The 16,207-nt window shown below is 45.3% G+C and overlaps 1 protein-coding gene across 2 annotated transcripts; it reads right to left on the bottom strand.

Moving 5' to 3' along the window:
* Window positions 1-1,164: 1,164 nt before the first annotated feature.
* On the bottom strand, window positions 1,165-15,774 carry HDAC3 (histone deacetylase 3). Of its 2 annotated transcripts, none has more exons than XM_049648509.1 (15): window positions 15,483-15,774; window positions 15,309-15,391; window positions 13,836-13,978; window positions 9,432-9,513; window positions 9,246-9,302; window positions 9,070-9,125; window positions 8,551-8,684; window positions 7,936-8,016; window positions 7,488-7,561; window positions 7,260-7,324; window positions 5,625-5,714; window positions 5,440-5,498; window positions 5,080-5,159; window positions 4,624-4,781; window positions 1,165-1,820 (listed from the first exon to the last, which is right to left on the bottom strand). In XM_049648509.1, exons 1-15 carry the CDS (start codon window positions 15,772-15,774, stop codon window positions 1,751-1,753), a joined length of 1,524 nt encoding a protein of 507 aa, XP_049504466.1. In that variant the 3' UTR covers window positions 1,165-1,750. The 2 variants fall into 2 exon arrangements, with proteins under 2 accessions (XP_049504466.1, XP_049504464.1); XM_049648507.1 differs by having other exon boundaries at window positions 15,499-15,632.
* Between the last annotated feature and the right edge of the window lie 433 nt (window positions 15,775-16,207).

Raw genomic sequence — 16,207 nt, forward strand, 5'->3', positions numbered from 1 at the left:
AGTGCTAGACTGGAGTTAGATCACCTAGTTTTGAATCGCAGGTCTATTTCCTAGTGGTGTTTTTTATTCTGAAAAACTAGTTATTGCCAGCAGGTAACTACTCAGGAATAATAATTACCATTTACCATGCACTTGCTCTAAACCAGACACTATGCAAAACTCTCCGTGTTGTTCCTCACTGAATCCTGGCATTGCCATGTGACAGACTCCATTAGTCTCACCATTTTACAGATAGAAAATTTGGGACTTCTGAGAGTTAAAGTGACTTGCTTGAGGGCACATAAGTGATTAAAAAAAAAAAAAAATTAAATCCAGATTAGTCTGGGAAGTCCTATGTTTGACCAGGATATCCTACTGACAAAAACCAAACCTGAGTGAAAAGAGCAGGTGTTCTCCAAGAGTGTGTTCTTTGCTCATCCAGCTTCATTTCTCCCTCAGTAATCTCATCCATTCTCCCAGCTACATCTGTTCCTTCTGTGAAAAATATGTGGCCCCCAGTAGGCCCTCAAAATATGGATGGAATTATCTCACCCACAGCTGACAAAAGATTTCAAATATATGTTCCTGGAGGGAACTCTGAGACCCCAGTGCTCAGTTTAGGGCATGGGATATTATTTTCTAAGCTAGAGCACTGACACAGGATCAAAGCATGGAAGGAATGATCCATCTATCACTCTTCTTTCTCATACCACTGTCTACATCTGCTATACCATTTACCTCACTCTTTATTGGATTATGAACGTCAGGGAAGGGTCCACATTTGTGGCTACTACAGTATCTAGCATCATTCTTCACCAAGACAGTTAAGATAATGAGCAACCACTTGTCAGGCACCATGCTAAGCACTTGACGTTTTATCTCAGTGTATCTTCACCAACTAGCATTACCATTCCAAACATACAGGTTCCAAAACATCAAGTCATCTTCTACTCCCTCTCTTAAGCTAGTAATTGCTCAGGTTTGTCTAACTCTTAACCAGAATGCTCTAAGAACTCCCTATGTATGAGTAACATAATCCACGTAGAATTCATACACAGGGCCTAAGATAAGTGTTGAATGAATGTTAACTATGATTTTTATTATATACATCATGACCCCCATTTCTTCTCCTTTCATATATAGGCAGCTAGCAAGAATTAATAATATTCCCAGGAAGGCAAAAGGTACAAAAAATACCAACTTGGTTTATTGGATAAAAACAGTGGTAAAATGGACATAAAGCCAAAAGTTAGAAAGAGACATTTTTACATCCTCCCCGGACTCAAAACCATATTTCCCATCATCTGGGGTTAAGATGTTAGAGAGCCAGAAACCCCTAAAATCCCTCACTCTTCACCTGCACTGAAAACGAGGCTTGCTGTAGGGGAAACCAAGAAAGGAGAAAGTCTGAGGCAACTTTACTCCCGTCTAACATCTTCATCCCTGTAAGTCTCTGGGTTGGAGGGAAGCAGGAAAGGAATAAGGGGGCCAAAGTAGCTGGGAACAGCATCTAGGGCCCATTGCCCAAGATGTCCTAGGGGAAGTTATCCTTGTCCCCATCCAATCCCTAATAAGTACCATTGTCAGGCCTTGGGAAATACAGTAAAGGGGATAGTTGGTTCAAAAACCAGGTGTGGTCTCCAAACCCTCCTCCAGCACTGGTAAAGCCCTGAAAGTGACCATCCAGGGCTGTGGGTGCCACATCTTTTCCCTCCTGCCCAAACAAGAGGTAAAAAGGAATTCCTTGGGCTAGAGCCAAGCCCAGCTGCTCTTAAATCTCCACGTCGCTTTCCTTGTCATTGTCATGGTCTCCATCATAGAACTCATTGGGTGCCTCTGGCCTGCAAAGCAAGGGAGAGAGGTCAGGGTCCTATTCCCCAAATTCTCATCTTCCCCCACACAGGCACCCTCTCTGGAGCTACGTCTTAGGCCCCTTTTGTCAAGGAACTACTCCTCTCCTGTTGGCAGAGACTGGTAGCGATCCATTCCATCCATTCTTGTAGTCAATAAACATTTACTGAGGGACTACTCTATGCCAGCCACCATCATAAGCCACAGCGATACAGCAGACAATAAGTTCAGTAAAATTTCTGCCTATCCTCAAAACACCAAATAAACAAGACTGACAGTAACTAACAAAGTAAGTAAATAAAGATGATAATTTACCATGGTGGAAAGTGCTCTGAAAAAAAAAAAAAAAGAAATAAAGGGATCTGAATGAGAGTGAAGGGGGGAAAAAGGGTAAACTTCAGGAAGAATTATTACAGACAGCTGTTCTAAGGTAAGACTTCAAATCCGAGAAGGAGCTAGCCAGACAAATAACTGTGGAAGCCCATTTTAAGCTGCAAGAAAACCAAGTACAGTGTTATCAGGTGGAGGGTGACTGATGTATTCCAGTAGGAGCACGGAGGCCAGGATAGTTGGGAGCAGTGTGCAGGGAGGAGAGTAGTTACAGACAAGTCCATGGACATAGGCAAACACCAGCACACAGTGCTTTCTAAAGCCCTGGTCAAAGAATGGGGCTTTGTTCTAAGAGCAATGGAAAGGAGAGTGATGAAAGGGATGCGAAAGCAACTCAGTGCCCAGTAAGTACTCAATACGGGTTTCTTTCTTTTTGGAAAACTACTCTCTGAGAGAATATGAGTAACTGAGAACTGAATTACCTTGCCCACACTGATAACTGAGCAAGAAGGGAGAAAGTCGTCAAAGAGAAGCTGGAGAACAAAGTCAGGGAAAGCCCTATCTGCCTGGTAAACAATGTCTCAGTTACCTCTGAGTGCATAAGAGTTAAAGATGTGGGGTCAGAGACTCAGGCTTGACTCTCAGTCCTGATATTTAACTAGCTGTAGGACCTTTGGCAAATTACTTAACCTCTCTGAGCCTCAGATTCCTCCTCTGGTGATTTGAGGATAACCTTTTAGGGTTGTCTGATGACAGTAGAACGATGACATGAAGATACATATGTTTTAATATAAAGCACTTAGGATTGAGTCTGATGCTTAGCAAATCCACAAAAAGTAGTCACTCCTATTACAATTCTGCAAGTGCTATGCAAGCTGGAACTATAGGGATCAAAGAACAGGAACTCGGTGAGTGGTCTCACAGTGAGGTAGGGCTTAGGGCAGGAAGAGGCCTGAGGCTTCTGCTGGCTGTTGAGAGGGGTTAGTATTATACAGAGACTAGGCCCAGACACCAGCCTAGAACCAGAGATGAAAAAGCCAAACTTTGCCAAAAGGAGAAACTTCAAAGCACGTTTCTAAGAAAATCAATTCTAGAAGTCAAGCTTCAGAGACCTGGAGAAGTTGACAAGGAGGCGATGCATTCAAAAGGAATCCTTAGGCCAGAGGTTCTGATACCTCCTCAATCAGGAGTGGGAAGAAGAGGGTGTTCATGGAGGAGGAGTAGAGTGGTTCCAAAGATCCAAGCAGTAAAGCCCAGATCTAAAGGAGAAATCTGAAAGCTGACCTCTAAGAGAAGCAGATTCTGGAAGGGACTGAGAAGGTCATCACACTCAGAGCCAGCTCGAACCTCTAACACTGCGTGGGAGGTGCAGGTAACCAGCTGTGGTTATCCCTCAGTCAAGTAAGGATATCTGTTCTCCATTAAGTGCATCTCTTTCTACACTTCTTGTTTCTGCTGTCTTTTCCCTTCATTTTTCAGAAAAACCTATTCTGGGATTTAAAAAAATTTTTAAAAGCTCTAATCTCTTTTTTTCCCTAACTCAATGTACATGTAAATATTTTAATATGTATCTCAGAAAGATAAAGACTTAAAAAAAGACATAATATAATTACCACACCTGAAAAAAATGAACAGAGGAAAGATCTCAAAGGGTCTTAGAGAGTATATAAGCAATGACCTGTAGAGCTCTGAACCTGGAAGAAGCACGTAAAATGCTGGGAATATTATAAACTGTTATAGATTTTTTTGGAGGGCAATTTGGCAACAAATATAAAAAGTTTTAGTGCACACAGCCTACTGAAACAAGCATACAAAGACGTATATTTGTATAAGGGGGTGCATCACCATATTCTTTGTGATGGTAAAAAAAAAAAAGGGAAATAATGTAAATGCCATAAGTGGTACTTAGATTATGCTACACCCACACAATGCAATATTATACAGCTAATAAAATAATGAAGCAGATCGATACATAATCACATGGAAAGATATGCTGTTTTGTTAAAAAAAAAAGGTGTAAATTGTAGAGCAACTTGTATGGAATAATCCAACTTACATTTAAAAACAAAAGATGCACAAACTCTGAGAATGAGTGTGTAGGTGTTTGTGTTCATACATGTATGTTGAGTAGTATACTTATAATCTATTGAAAAAGATCTATCTGAAAAAAATAGAAATCAAACTATTAACAGTGGTTACTTGTCAAACTGGTCTGGGACTGTGTGAATGCAAGCTTAACATATTTTGGTGTTGTTTAAAATTTTGACAATAAATTACTTATTTGTGGCATACCCACACACATACACACACACCAAGAGTGTGGAATTGCAACAGACCAAAAAGTAAGTACTAAAGGAGCTAAGCCAGAAGCAATCAAGCTAATGCCTTCCTATTTACTTTTTCCCTCTTAATTTCCCCCATATGCCTGTTGGAAGCCCCGGCTGTCAAGTCACTGCCCCAGACCTGCTATAGTTCTCTTCAGGACCCCTCTCCTCTGCATCAGCCTCGTCAGTCCTGTCATAGGTCAGGAGGTCTGCAGGCACATCATGAATCTGGACGCTAGGTGCATGGTTCAGCATCTTCAAGTTTTCAAAGATTGTCTGGCGGATCTGGTCCAGGTACTGATTTGGGATTTGGAATAGAGAGTGAGGGATTCCCAGAGCACCCACACTTCTAGCTACCTTTCACCCATACCATCCTAGTTCTAATCCCTTTCTGAATCCTAGTTCAAGTACCCACCTGATAAATGTCCCTCCTCCTGACCCCAATTGCCTCTACTTGAACCCAGGCTGCCTCCTAGCTGATAAGAGTTATAGTGACAACTAAGAACTTTCCTCTCTTCTCTGGTTTCTCTGATTTCATCCTGGACCTCTCCTGGGCTCCCCCAACCCTTGTGTTCAGTTTCTCCAAGCTGCTGACCTGGCGTGAGTTCTGATTCTCGATGCGGGTGCTGACATCTGGATGGAGTGTGAAGTCCGGGGCAAAGTACTCGAAGTATTCTAAGCAGGGAAAGGGAGATCAGGAGAGAAGGTATGGCTTAGACAGAGACAGGCAGGTCCTGAGACTTCCCAACCTATCTCCTTCCCATCCAAACCCCCTGCAAAAGAGCTGTCCAATCTTTTCCCTGCTTAGGAGTTCAGTCTGCAGAGCTCCTAGAGTGTCAAATTTCCAACCTGTAATAATAATAAGAAAAAAATTCTGATCTGCCTTCAAACCAGGCTATTCAGGGGTCTTCTGAGAATGGCTTCCTGCTATGGGGTATCATGGGGTGGTCCTTACCACTATAGGGAAGCTCCTCACTAATGGCCTCTTCTACCAGCAGCGATGTTTCATATGTCCTGAAACCAAACAGCAGAGTGGGCTCAGCTGAGCAAGTGGGCTGAAGGGCCCACCTGGCCATCTCTCAGGGAGCCCCCAACTCACAGTGGACAAGGGGGAGGAAGAAAATCAGGGAGCATGCTCACCAGCAGCGGGCAACATTTCGGACAGTATAGCCACCACCACCTAGCACCAGAAGAGGGATATTGAAGCTCTTGACATATTCGACGCATTCCCTGTTAAAAGGAACCAGGGGAATAGCTGGAGGAAGTTCTTAAAAACTCAAAGTGTACATCTCTAGCTATTGCCTGGAAGGAGCACAAGGGAACTATTAAAGGTTCCATATCTTTTTTCTTTAATTTTTTTTTTTAACGTTTATTTATTTTTGAGACAGAGAGAGACAGAGCATGAACGGGGGAGGGTCAGAGAGAGAGGGAGACACAGAATCTGAAACAGGCTCCAGGCTCTGAGCTGTCAGCACAGAGCCCGACGCGGGGCTCGAACTCACGGACCACGAGATCATGACCTGAGCAGAAGTCGGACGCTTAACCGACTGAGCCACCCAGGTGCCCCTTTAATTTTTTTTTTTTAACATTTATTCATTTTTGAGAGACAGAGAGAGACAGAGCATGAGTGGCGGAGGGGCAGAGAGAGAGGAAGAATCCAAAGCAGGCTGCAGGCTCTGAGCCGTCAGCACAGAGCCCAACGCAGGGCTCAAACTCACGGACTGTGAGATCATGACCTAAGCCGAAGCAGGACACTTAACTGACTAAGCCACCCCAGTGCCCTGAAAAGGTTCCATATCTTGATCTAGGTAATGAAATTCATTGACTTATACTCTTGCGATATGTGTACTGTATTACATACATATTGTATCTCAATAAAAATTTAAAAAACAAAGTGCACTCCCACCTCCATCCTGCTCAACACCCACCCTGACACCCTACTTGTTAATCAACTATTCTCATTAATGCACCAATAAGTGCTGTCAGTTCTAGCCTCCAAAATAGAACTCCAATCATGTACGTCTCATTGGTCACCTTCTCCACCTAAACCCAGGCACTGCATCTGCTGCCTGGACGACACCAATGGCTTCCTAGCTGGTCTTCCCACCTCCACTCTTGTCCCCAACCCCCACCCCAATCCTTCCTGCATTCAGCAGTCAGAGCCGTCGCTTTCTCTTTTTATTTTTTCTATGTTTATTTATTTTTGAGAGAGACAGAGACAGAGTGCTAGTTGGGGAGGGTCAAAGAAAGAGGGAGACACAGAATCCAAAGCAGACTCCAGGCTCTGAGCTGTCAGCACAGAGCCTGACAGAGGGCTCGAACTCACGAACCGTGAGATCATGACCTGAGCCGAAGTCGGACGCTTAACCGACTGAGCCACCAGGCGCCCCAGAGCAGTCACTTTCAAACCTGAGTTGGATCATGTCACTTCCCTGTTTAAAATCTTCCAGCAGTTTCCCATCATATCTGAAATATAATCCAGACTCCTTACCATGAGGTAAGGGCTCTGTACAACCTTGCCACGGCTGCCTTCACAGGCCTCAAGCCAAACCGCCTCCAGCTTGCTCCCTGTGTTCTTGCCTCACTGTTGTGACTTCATCTCCTCTGCTACACCAGCTCTTCCCTGTCTCAGTGCCTCTGCATGGGCCTTTCTCACTGCATAGGAGTGACTCTCCCTATTCTTCCTATGGCCCATTTGCCACCTACCCCCACTTCGTGTATCAAGGCCCAAAGCCACTTGAAAACCTGGGGGCAGGGAAGGAAGGCAAATCTCACCCATGTCCTCGAATGCTGAGGTTGAAGCAGCCTAGACGATCACAGCCCAGAGAGTCAGCTCCACACTGCAAAAAGCAAAACCCCAGGCAGCTGCAGTGAGATAACCGATCAGAACGTCCCAGATGTCCTTCACTTCCTTTCCCTGACCAATACTGGGGCTCTCCTCCTCCCTGCTTTCTTCCACTAAGCCCAGGCAGAGCCCTCTTGAGGAGGCACTGACAGTATTACCTGGAGCACAATGCACGTGGGTTGGTAGAAGTCCACTACCTGGTTGATAACCGGCTGGAAAAGGTGCTTGTAACCTGGGAGAGGGCCAAAGATGGGCACCTGGCACCCCAAGGGGATGGGGAGACAGGGAACAAAAGGAAAAAGGGGGTTGAGAGAGCATGTAGCCCAGGAAAAGGGGCAACCCAAAGAACCAAATCACTGGTTCTGAACTTCTGAATGGGGTCCCAGACCCATTTGAGTGACTGATGAAAGCTAATGACCCTTTTCCCAAAAAAATGCACCTACACATAACATGTTGCATACAATTTCCGGGGGGTTCATGGTCCCTCTGAAGGCCATTCATCCTTAAGGACACCTGGCCCAATAGCAGACAATACCAGGCAGAAGAGGTTAATTCAAGGAGAGAAAGAAGAGGTCTAGCGTGCAGGGAAAAGACTTCAATACTTACTCTGGTCATCAATGCCATCCCGCAAGGGCACATTTAGACAGTAGTAGCGGCCACTCTCTGCTCCAACTTCATACATGTCACCTATAGGGAAGTGGAGAGTAGGGGGTGGGAGCCATCCACAGAGGGCACTCACAACCCAGCTGCTTCAACCCCAACCCGTACCCTGAGGGCCTCTCACTACATCTATGTCCCTCCACCACATACTCCCTAGAGCCACCCCACCTCTCGTGGCTTGCATTCATTCAAAAAATAATATTTGCAGGCCTACTATGAGCCAACCTGTGTACTAGGCGCTGGGGATCTAGTAGTAAAAAGAACTAAAAAATGAATGAAATCCCACCAAACTTATATTCTTGGCAGGTGGGCATGATGAGGAGGGACACAGTAAACAAAACAAAACACCGCAATAAATACAAATAGCAGTGAGTGCTCTAAGAGAAGCAAGCACGAGGATGTGACAGAGTAACGGGGAAGGAGGGATTACTTTTAACTGTGGTGGTCAGGAGAGACTTCTCTGAGGAGAGGCCACCTGAGCCGAGACCTGAAGGTTAAGCAGGAGGCCATCACAGTAAAGAGCTGAAGGAGCAAAGGGGACGGTCATCCCTATTCCCATACCTGTGCCAGGAAAGAAGTAGTTTCCATATTTGTGGAAGGAGACTGTCATGACCCGGTCAGTGAGGTAGAAGGCTTCCTGAACTCCATCACCGTGGTGGATGTCAATATCAATGTAGAGCACCCGAGGGTGGTACCTGGGATGACGGCCAAGCCAGGGTCTGAGGTAGAATGGAACTCCAGCAAGAAAACCATCCAACCCACTCCTCCCAAAACAAGGTCTGGAATTATGAAGAGTCTGCTTCAGCCCAAATCCACTGAAACCTAATGCCATCCCTATGGGCAACCCTGGGGCTCCAGCCTGGAGGCAGGGACAGGAGAGGGATGTGCAGAGAAGACTGAAATGTGAGCAGGCAGCAGGGAGTTTCCAGCAACACACAGAGGATGTAGTCTGAGCAAAGCATTATGAACTGTGGAGAAGCTAGTATGGGGGTGGAGGCCAGGGTCAGGGCCAGTGCCACCTGAGAGACCTCCTCACCCACAGGTCTCACAAGTCCCTCCAACTCCTCCCAGGCTACTTACTTGAGCAGCTCCAGGATGCCAATCACAATGTCATTGACATAGCAGAAGCCAGAGGCCTACAGTGAGACAGTGGTCTTACAAAGAGAGGAACGACTCCTCTACCCAGCTGCCCCCTACTGTCATCCTGACCACCTACCTAGGGCAGTCATTGTCTCCCCCATCATCTCCTCACTCACCTCAAATTTCTTGGCATGGTGCAGACCACCAGCCCAGTTAATGGCAATATCACAGATCTGAAAGACAAACACCCAACTCACAGTCCTCCTTGTCCATCCCCAAAGCTGGAAGCTCAGGCTCAGGGTTAAGGCCTTGAGTGAAAGGACCCATAGGAAAGGGAGAACAGGACTCAGGGCCATGGTCACCTTGTTGTTCAGCTGGGTTGCTCCTTGCAGAGATGCGCCTGTGTAACGGGAACAGAACTCAAAGAGCCCGGGAAACACTGGGCTGCAGGGAAGAGAAGCAAGTCAGAGCTCTTTATTTCCAACCAGGTCCTTCCTACACCTCTCCCCTAACTCCAAACCCCTCCAACCTCCATTCTTTAATAACCTTCTCCCCACACCCTATGCACCCAGGTTATGTGCAAATTTATTCAACAAATATTTTGGACCAAACCATGTACCAAGCCCTGTGCAAGTCACTGGATGGAAGTAAAAAAACATTTAACTCTGTCAGGGAGTTTGCATCCTGGCTGGGGAGAAAAGTAGGCAGCTTCTAGGTACTTAAGCAACACACCAAAAAGGAAATAAATTAAGAGAGAACATAAACTTTGTTATTCTTAAAAGATTCTTTTATGCATATCAGATTTTAACACAATGTTCAATAATATTCTTTAGAATCACACATTTTTAAGAAAAAACTGTATTCCCATATACAGTTTAAGGATAAGGATAACCCACAGAAAGTAATAAGGATAAACTATAGAAACTCTTTAACAAAGCGTGTGGTACCTAGTACTCCGGAAGTTGATGTTAATTATAATTATTACCTTCTTTTTTTTATAAAAAGGAGAGGCTTAAAACCAGATACAAAACATTATATATTATATGGCTCCATTTATATAACACTCTGGAAAAGGCAAAATATAGGGACAGACCTCAGATCAGTAGTTACCTGGAGCTAAGCTGGAAAGAAGAGACTGACTGTAAGAGTATAAGAGCCCTTTGTGGAATAATAGAAATAATCTATACTTTGATACACACTGTTAAAACTCTCAGAATTACAAGCCTAAAAAGGGTGAGTTTTAGGGGCACATGGGTGGCTCAGTCAGTTAAGCATCTGCCTCTTGATTTCTGCTCAGGTCATGATCTCACAATTCGGGAGACCAAGCCCCACATCAGGCTCTATGCTGACAGCATAGAGACTGCCTGGGATTCTCTCTATCTGCCCCTCCCCTATTCTACCCAAAATAAATAAATAAAAAATTTTTAAAAAGGGTTAATTTTACTGTATGCAAATTTACCTTTATAAACTTGACTTATAAAAAAGGAAAGGATTAAAAGACCCCTCCCTAGTTTTAGTTCTCAAAAAATAATCGTTCAGCTGATACATTTGACTACAAAAAAAAGAGGTGTAGGGAGTTTTATAATTTCTCAAAGGTTCTGGGAAGAATTAACAATTGATACCTAGAAAACTAAGCAAATGAAAAAACAATGTGATTATCGACTCCTGGAAAAACAAAAAGGTGTACAAATAGAAAAATTAAATCATACTATACTATCTGGCTGTCTAGTAAGTGAATTTTTCAAAGTTATAACAATGTAAACATAGAATACTTATTTAATAAAAATAGTGACATATTGTGAAGGTGGAAGGGAAGGGGAAGCCAGGGTGATGGTATGAGGAGACTAAATGCTCATTTCCCATACTAAGAGCTTAATAGAAAACACTTTAAGTTGTAAAGTGAAAAATAGCAATACAAGCACATTACAACAGGCAGTATAATATGGTAGCACGATTCAAGAGACAAATTCTGGAGCCAGATTACCTAGGTTCAAACTCTGACTCTTCAACACTTGGTAATGATCACATTGGACAAGCTGTTTAAAGTTTCTGGGCCTGAGGCACCTGGGTGGCTCAGTCCATTAAGTACCCAACTCTTGATTTGATTTCAGTTCAGGTTCATGATCTCACCTGTCTCCCTCAATCTCTGCCCCTCCCCCACGCATGTAGGCTCTGGCTCTTTCCTCTCTAAACTAATTAATTATTAATTAAATTTAAATAAATAAAGTTTCTGTGCCTAAGTGTCCTCATCTGTAAAAAGGAGACAATAGCAGACCCTGGTTCACAGAGATTGATGAGATTAAATGAGCTAATGCCTGTGAAGCATTTAGGATAGTACCTGACACAAAGAGGGCATTACTTAAGTATTAGAGATTATTAGGAACAGTAGTAGATTAATATCAGTGCTTTGAAATTCAAAGGTAAATATCAGAAGAAATAGCTAAGGACCTGAAAGTGGCTGCCACTGGGGAGAGGGATTTTATGGGTGGGAGGGATAGATCTGGGATTGTTTTGTTTTGTTTTTTTCCATTAAAAGCCTTGCAGTATAATTGGGTTTTTTATAGTACATTAATTTGAAAACCATCAAAATTAATTAACTAATTCTCAATTAATTAAAAGGGAAAAATCCCTGATTCTCATCTGAAATACACACATAGGTGTGACTGTAGCTTAAGTCTGACAGCACAACCGAGGCAGTGCAAAGGGCCCAGTGGTAGGTAGTATTCCCTAACTGCACAGAGAGCAGTTATAGAGCCCCAGCTGTGGCCTGAGGGTGACTACATTCTGACACCTGTAAAGTTAGCTCAGAACCAACAGCAGCAGCAATAAAAAAATACCAAGGAAGCTCCCAAGACAGCATGCGATCAAACACCAAAAGACGAGGGCAGTGTGTACAGGACAGAACTTTGTGCCTCGTGTGGTCAAGAAAGTCTTCATGGTATGAAACTTCATGGTGGTATGAAGACCAGGAAGGCCTTGGAGAGGTTGAAAGAGGAGCAAAGGGCATTCCAGAAAGGAATCCAATGCAAGCAGGGACATGACGGTAAGCCTGGGAAGGTGGTCAATGCCAGCCTAAGGACTTGGTTTCCATCTTCCAGCCCAGAGTGCTTCCACTGGCAACACCTTTCGGGGAACACTGAAGTGTTTGAAAACCTGGGCTTTGGAACTGAATCCTGCCACTTTCACTGACCAGTTTTGTGACTCAGGCTAGTTACGTAAATCTCCTCAAATTTTGGTATCCTTATGCCTAACTTAAAAGGACTATAACATCTCACTGTTGACGTGAGAATTAAGTGGATGTACCAGCAAACCTGAGCATAGCAGAGTAAGTACTCAATAAACAGTAGCTGTTGTAGGAAACTACAGATCAACAGCCTGGTTTCCTCAAGAAATAAATTCAAAGTAGAGAAGGAAACACTACAGATTAAAAGTCTTAAGAAATGTTATCAACCAAATACAATCAACTGCAAGAAAGAAAAGTTTAGGAGACAGTTGGAGAAATCTGAATACTGACTGCATATATGATGATATTGAGGAATTACTGCTAATTTTTTAGGAGTGATAATCACAATGTGTACGGGGGGGGGGTTGTTTTCTTTTGTTTTTAATTTTTAGAGTTAGGGAGAGACAGCAGGAGTTGAGGCAGAGAGAGAATCTTAAGCAGCCTCCATGCTCAGTGAGGAGCCCGGCATGGGGCTTGATCCCAAGACCCCGGGATCATGACCTGAGCTAATAACAAGAGTTGGACGCTCAACTGACTGAGCCACCCATACACTCAAGCATGTACAGTTCTTTTTTAAGAGTATCATTTGGAGATACACAATCAAGTATTTACATGTCATTTCAAAAATGTTAGGTTTGCTTTAAAATGATCTGCGATGCAGATGAAGTAAGATTGGTCATTTGTTTATAAATGTTGCAGGTGGTGATGGATATAGGGGAGTTTACAGTACTATTCTTTCGAAATGTTTGAAATTTTCCTAATAAAAAGTTTAAAAATAAATTGAGTAAATGGTAACTGTTATGACTATTACATTTTCATGAATATATACAAGAATGCAAGCAAGGATCATGGCTTATCTTTGTTATCCACTCCCTTCCCCAAAGGACCTAACTCTGAGTCTTCTTTGTATGAAAAGTTCAATGTAAACTTCTCTCAGGGTAAATCACTCTCTTACTTTTAAAACACTTTGATAATTTCTGTCTACTCTAGGGGTAAGAGCCTCAATTAATAATAGGGCTATTTACCATTTAAAGGTTCTAAGCATCTCTTTAGCCTTGATTCCGATCACTCTTTCCTTCATAAAATGTGGTTGACCTTTTTTCTGTTTCTCAAATGAGTGGCATACCACACTCGCACAAACCCTCAGCGCAGATTGTCCCTGATACCCAATGACATTCCTGCCTCACCTTGTGTCTTCCCAACCACCTTTCACCTAATTACTTCCTATTCTTTCTTCAGATCTCAGCTTAACCTCCGTTACTTCCCCTAGAAAGCCTCCACTGACAACCCCATACCCATGACAGGTAATTCTCCCAAGTATACACTCTCACAGTTGGCCATGTACCTCTCCTTCACAGGACTTAGCACAGGGCCTGGCCTAGAGCAAACAACCAATAAATATTTGTTGAAAAAAACCAAATGAGTAAATGATGATTCACTGACAAACAGGACCCCTTTCATATGTTCCCACTGCTGCCAGGAGACCTCATTCAAGCATTCTCCTTGAAATGGCTGGCATTAAAAATCCCAGGCCTCCCCTCACCAGTCATCGCCCACGTTGAAGGCATTAAGGCTCTTGGTGAAGCCTTGCATATTGGTGGGGCTGACTCTCTGCAAGAAGTCGATGTAGTCCTCAGAGTGAAAGCGGCACATGTCATGCTGGGAGGCCTGGTACGGCTTGAAGACCTCGGGATGGAAAACAAGGTGAATGGAGGCAAGGTCAGTCCTATTCATTGGGCTGAGACTGCCCACACTGACCCCAGCCCCGCGGAGTGTCCAAAACCACACACAGCAGTGGTCCTATCACTGCTGCAATCCTTGCTATTATATGAAACAAACATCAGTAAAGATGAGAGGCTCTGATTAGCCAGGTGGGGTACTATGATCAAACCTTCTAAAGACCAGTGGGCTTGCCTTCTTCCCACTTCCAGCCCAATCTTTCCCACCTTCTCAACCTTGAGCCCTGATCCACTGCACTTTTCCTTGGACCTCCTAGTTTTGATTCTTTCCATACTCATCTCCTCCCCTTGGCTCTGATGCCATCCTTTCTCTCCTTGGAGTTCTTAATTTTGGAGTTAAATAATACAGGATTTGTGACAACCTTCTAATTAAAAACCAAAGGGCCAAGGTGCTAAGCCAGAGATTTATTATCTTTTGAGGGGTTCACACAGTTCTTTAGAAACTAGGCTAGAACAAAAAGTTTCTCTCCCCAGAAAACGCACACAGGTACATACCAGCAAACAATTTCAAAGGATTCATAGAATCATGCACTAACATCACCTCAGTCTTTTCTATAACCATTTCACTTTTCTGTGCCTCAGCACAAACAGTGGGCAACACTTGTTCATACTGTTGTCCAATTCCCCTTGTGACCCAAGAGGGCTAAACTTAACTGCTATAATCGCCTATCACAACTATAAAATCCAAGCTTGGGATTATCTGTCCCCATGTGCATATCTGGGAGATGGGAGCAATTAAGTAGAACTGTGCGGGGGTATTCTAAGTTCATAAGGAAATACCCACGACATCTCTTCTCTTTCACACACACATAGGTATTTGCGCATAGGCCTGCGGAGTCCTCCCTGGAGCTCTAGCTCCTCAGAGGCACAGAGAGGTTGCGGAGAAGGGGTGGGAACCGGTGGGAACACTTCACATCCAGATACAGTGATCCAGCCCCCTCTCTCTTTCTTGAAGCCACAGCACTGCCCACACCCTAAGATGCTGAAAAGGAAAACATCTGCCTTTAAACCAGCCCCACTCCACCCTAACCATAGGCCAGAGGTTGGTCCACTTGAGGTCAAAGGTTAGCGATCTAAGATGAAGAAGTAACTCCCATTAAGTCGGTGGATCCACCCACCAACACTACGCACAAGGTGGGTGTTCCTGACTCCAGAAATCCAGCCTCCGCCCCATCCCAAGGGTAGGTCTCACCCTGTGCTTTCAGTGCAGCCCACCTATCCTAGGGCCGCCCAGCTCGCCCCCACCCTCAAAACCCAACAGCGATGTTGGGACTCACGATCATCTTCTTATAGAGACCGTAGTGCAGGACCAGACTATGGGTCAATGCCAAGCGATGGGGCTTCATAGGGTGCCCTGCCCCTGGGGGTGGGAAAAGAGTTCGTCAGTACCCTTCGCTGGAGTTGTAGTACCCCCGCCTCATAACTTCCGCGTCCCGAAACCCCTCGCGTACCACCTTGTTCCCTCACCGTAGTGGAAGTTGCCCACGTCAGGGTCGTAGAAATAGGCCACGGTCTTGGCCATGGTGCCGGCGGGACCAGGCCCCGTGCCTCCGCCGCCCGCCCGGCTGCCTGCCCCACCCCCGCTCGTACGTGCTGCGCAAGCACGCAGCCTGCCTCTGCGGAACCGGGAAATCCAGGCCCCGCCTCCCGACCACGCCCCCTGCGGAGTTCCTCCCGTCGCTTGGCTCGCCCTTCTAGGTTCTGGAGCGTGAGCTTCTGGACTTTGCGGAGGACGCGTAGCATCGGTCCTAGGATGCTAGGGTCATTTCCTTCCGGGCGGGGGCCAAATCTTCGGGAAGCTGAGCCATTTCGTCCAGCCACCTGCCCCAAACGGGGCTCAGGCCGTGGTCACCAGTCTAGGAGACTCCGGAGAACCAGCCACGCTGTCCCTCTTGGGTGGAGAAAGCCAGCTTTCCCCGGCCCACTGGGAAGATTCCTGACTATCCACTCAGCTGAGGCATCTGAGGGCCGGAGCCGCGCCCGGCGTGCGGGATAGACCCGTGAAGAGCACTCTCGTCTGACTGCCTGTGCTCCCCGCCCGGACCCAGGCTCGGCGCCGCACACTCCCCCCGCGGAGGGGGGACGGCGCAGTCACGCGCGCACCACACTTGCGCTCACAAGCGCGCAAGGCTCTAGCTCTCCGCCCCGCACACCTGCGCTCCGCCCCCTGGTCCTG

Source organism: Panthera uncia (genome assembly GCF_023721935.1).
Source record: "Panthera uncia isolate 11264 chromosome A1 unlocalized genomic scaffold, Puncia_PCG_1.0 HiC_scaffold_17, whole genome shotgun sequence".
NCBI classification, from domain to species: Eukaryota; Metazoa; Chordata; class Mammalia; order Carnivora; family Felidae; genus Panthera; species Panthera uncia.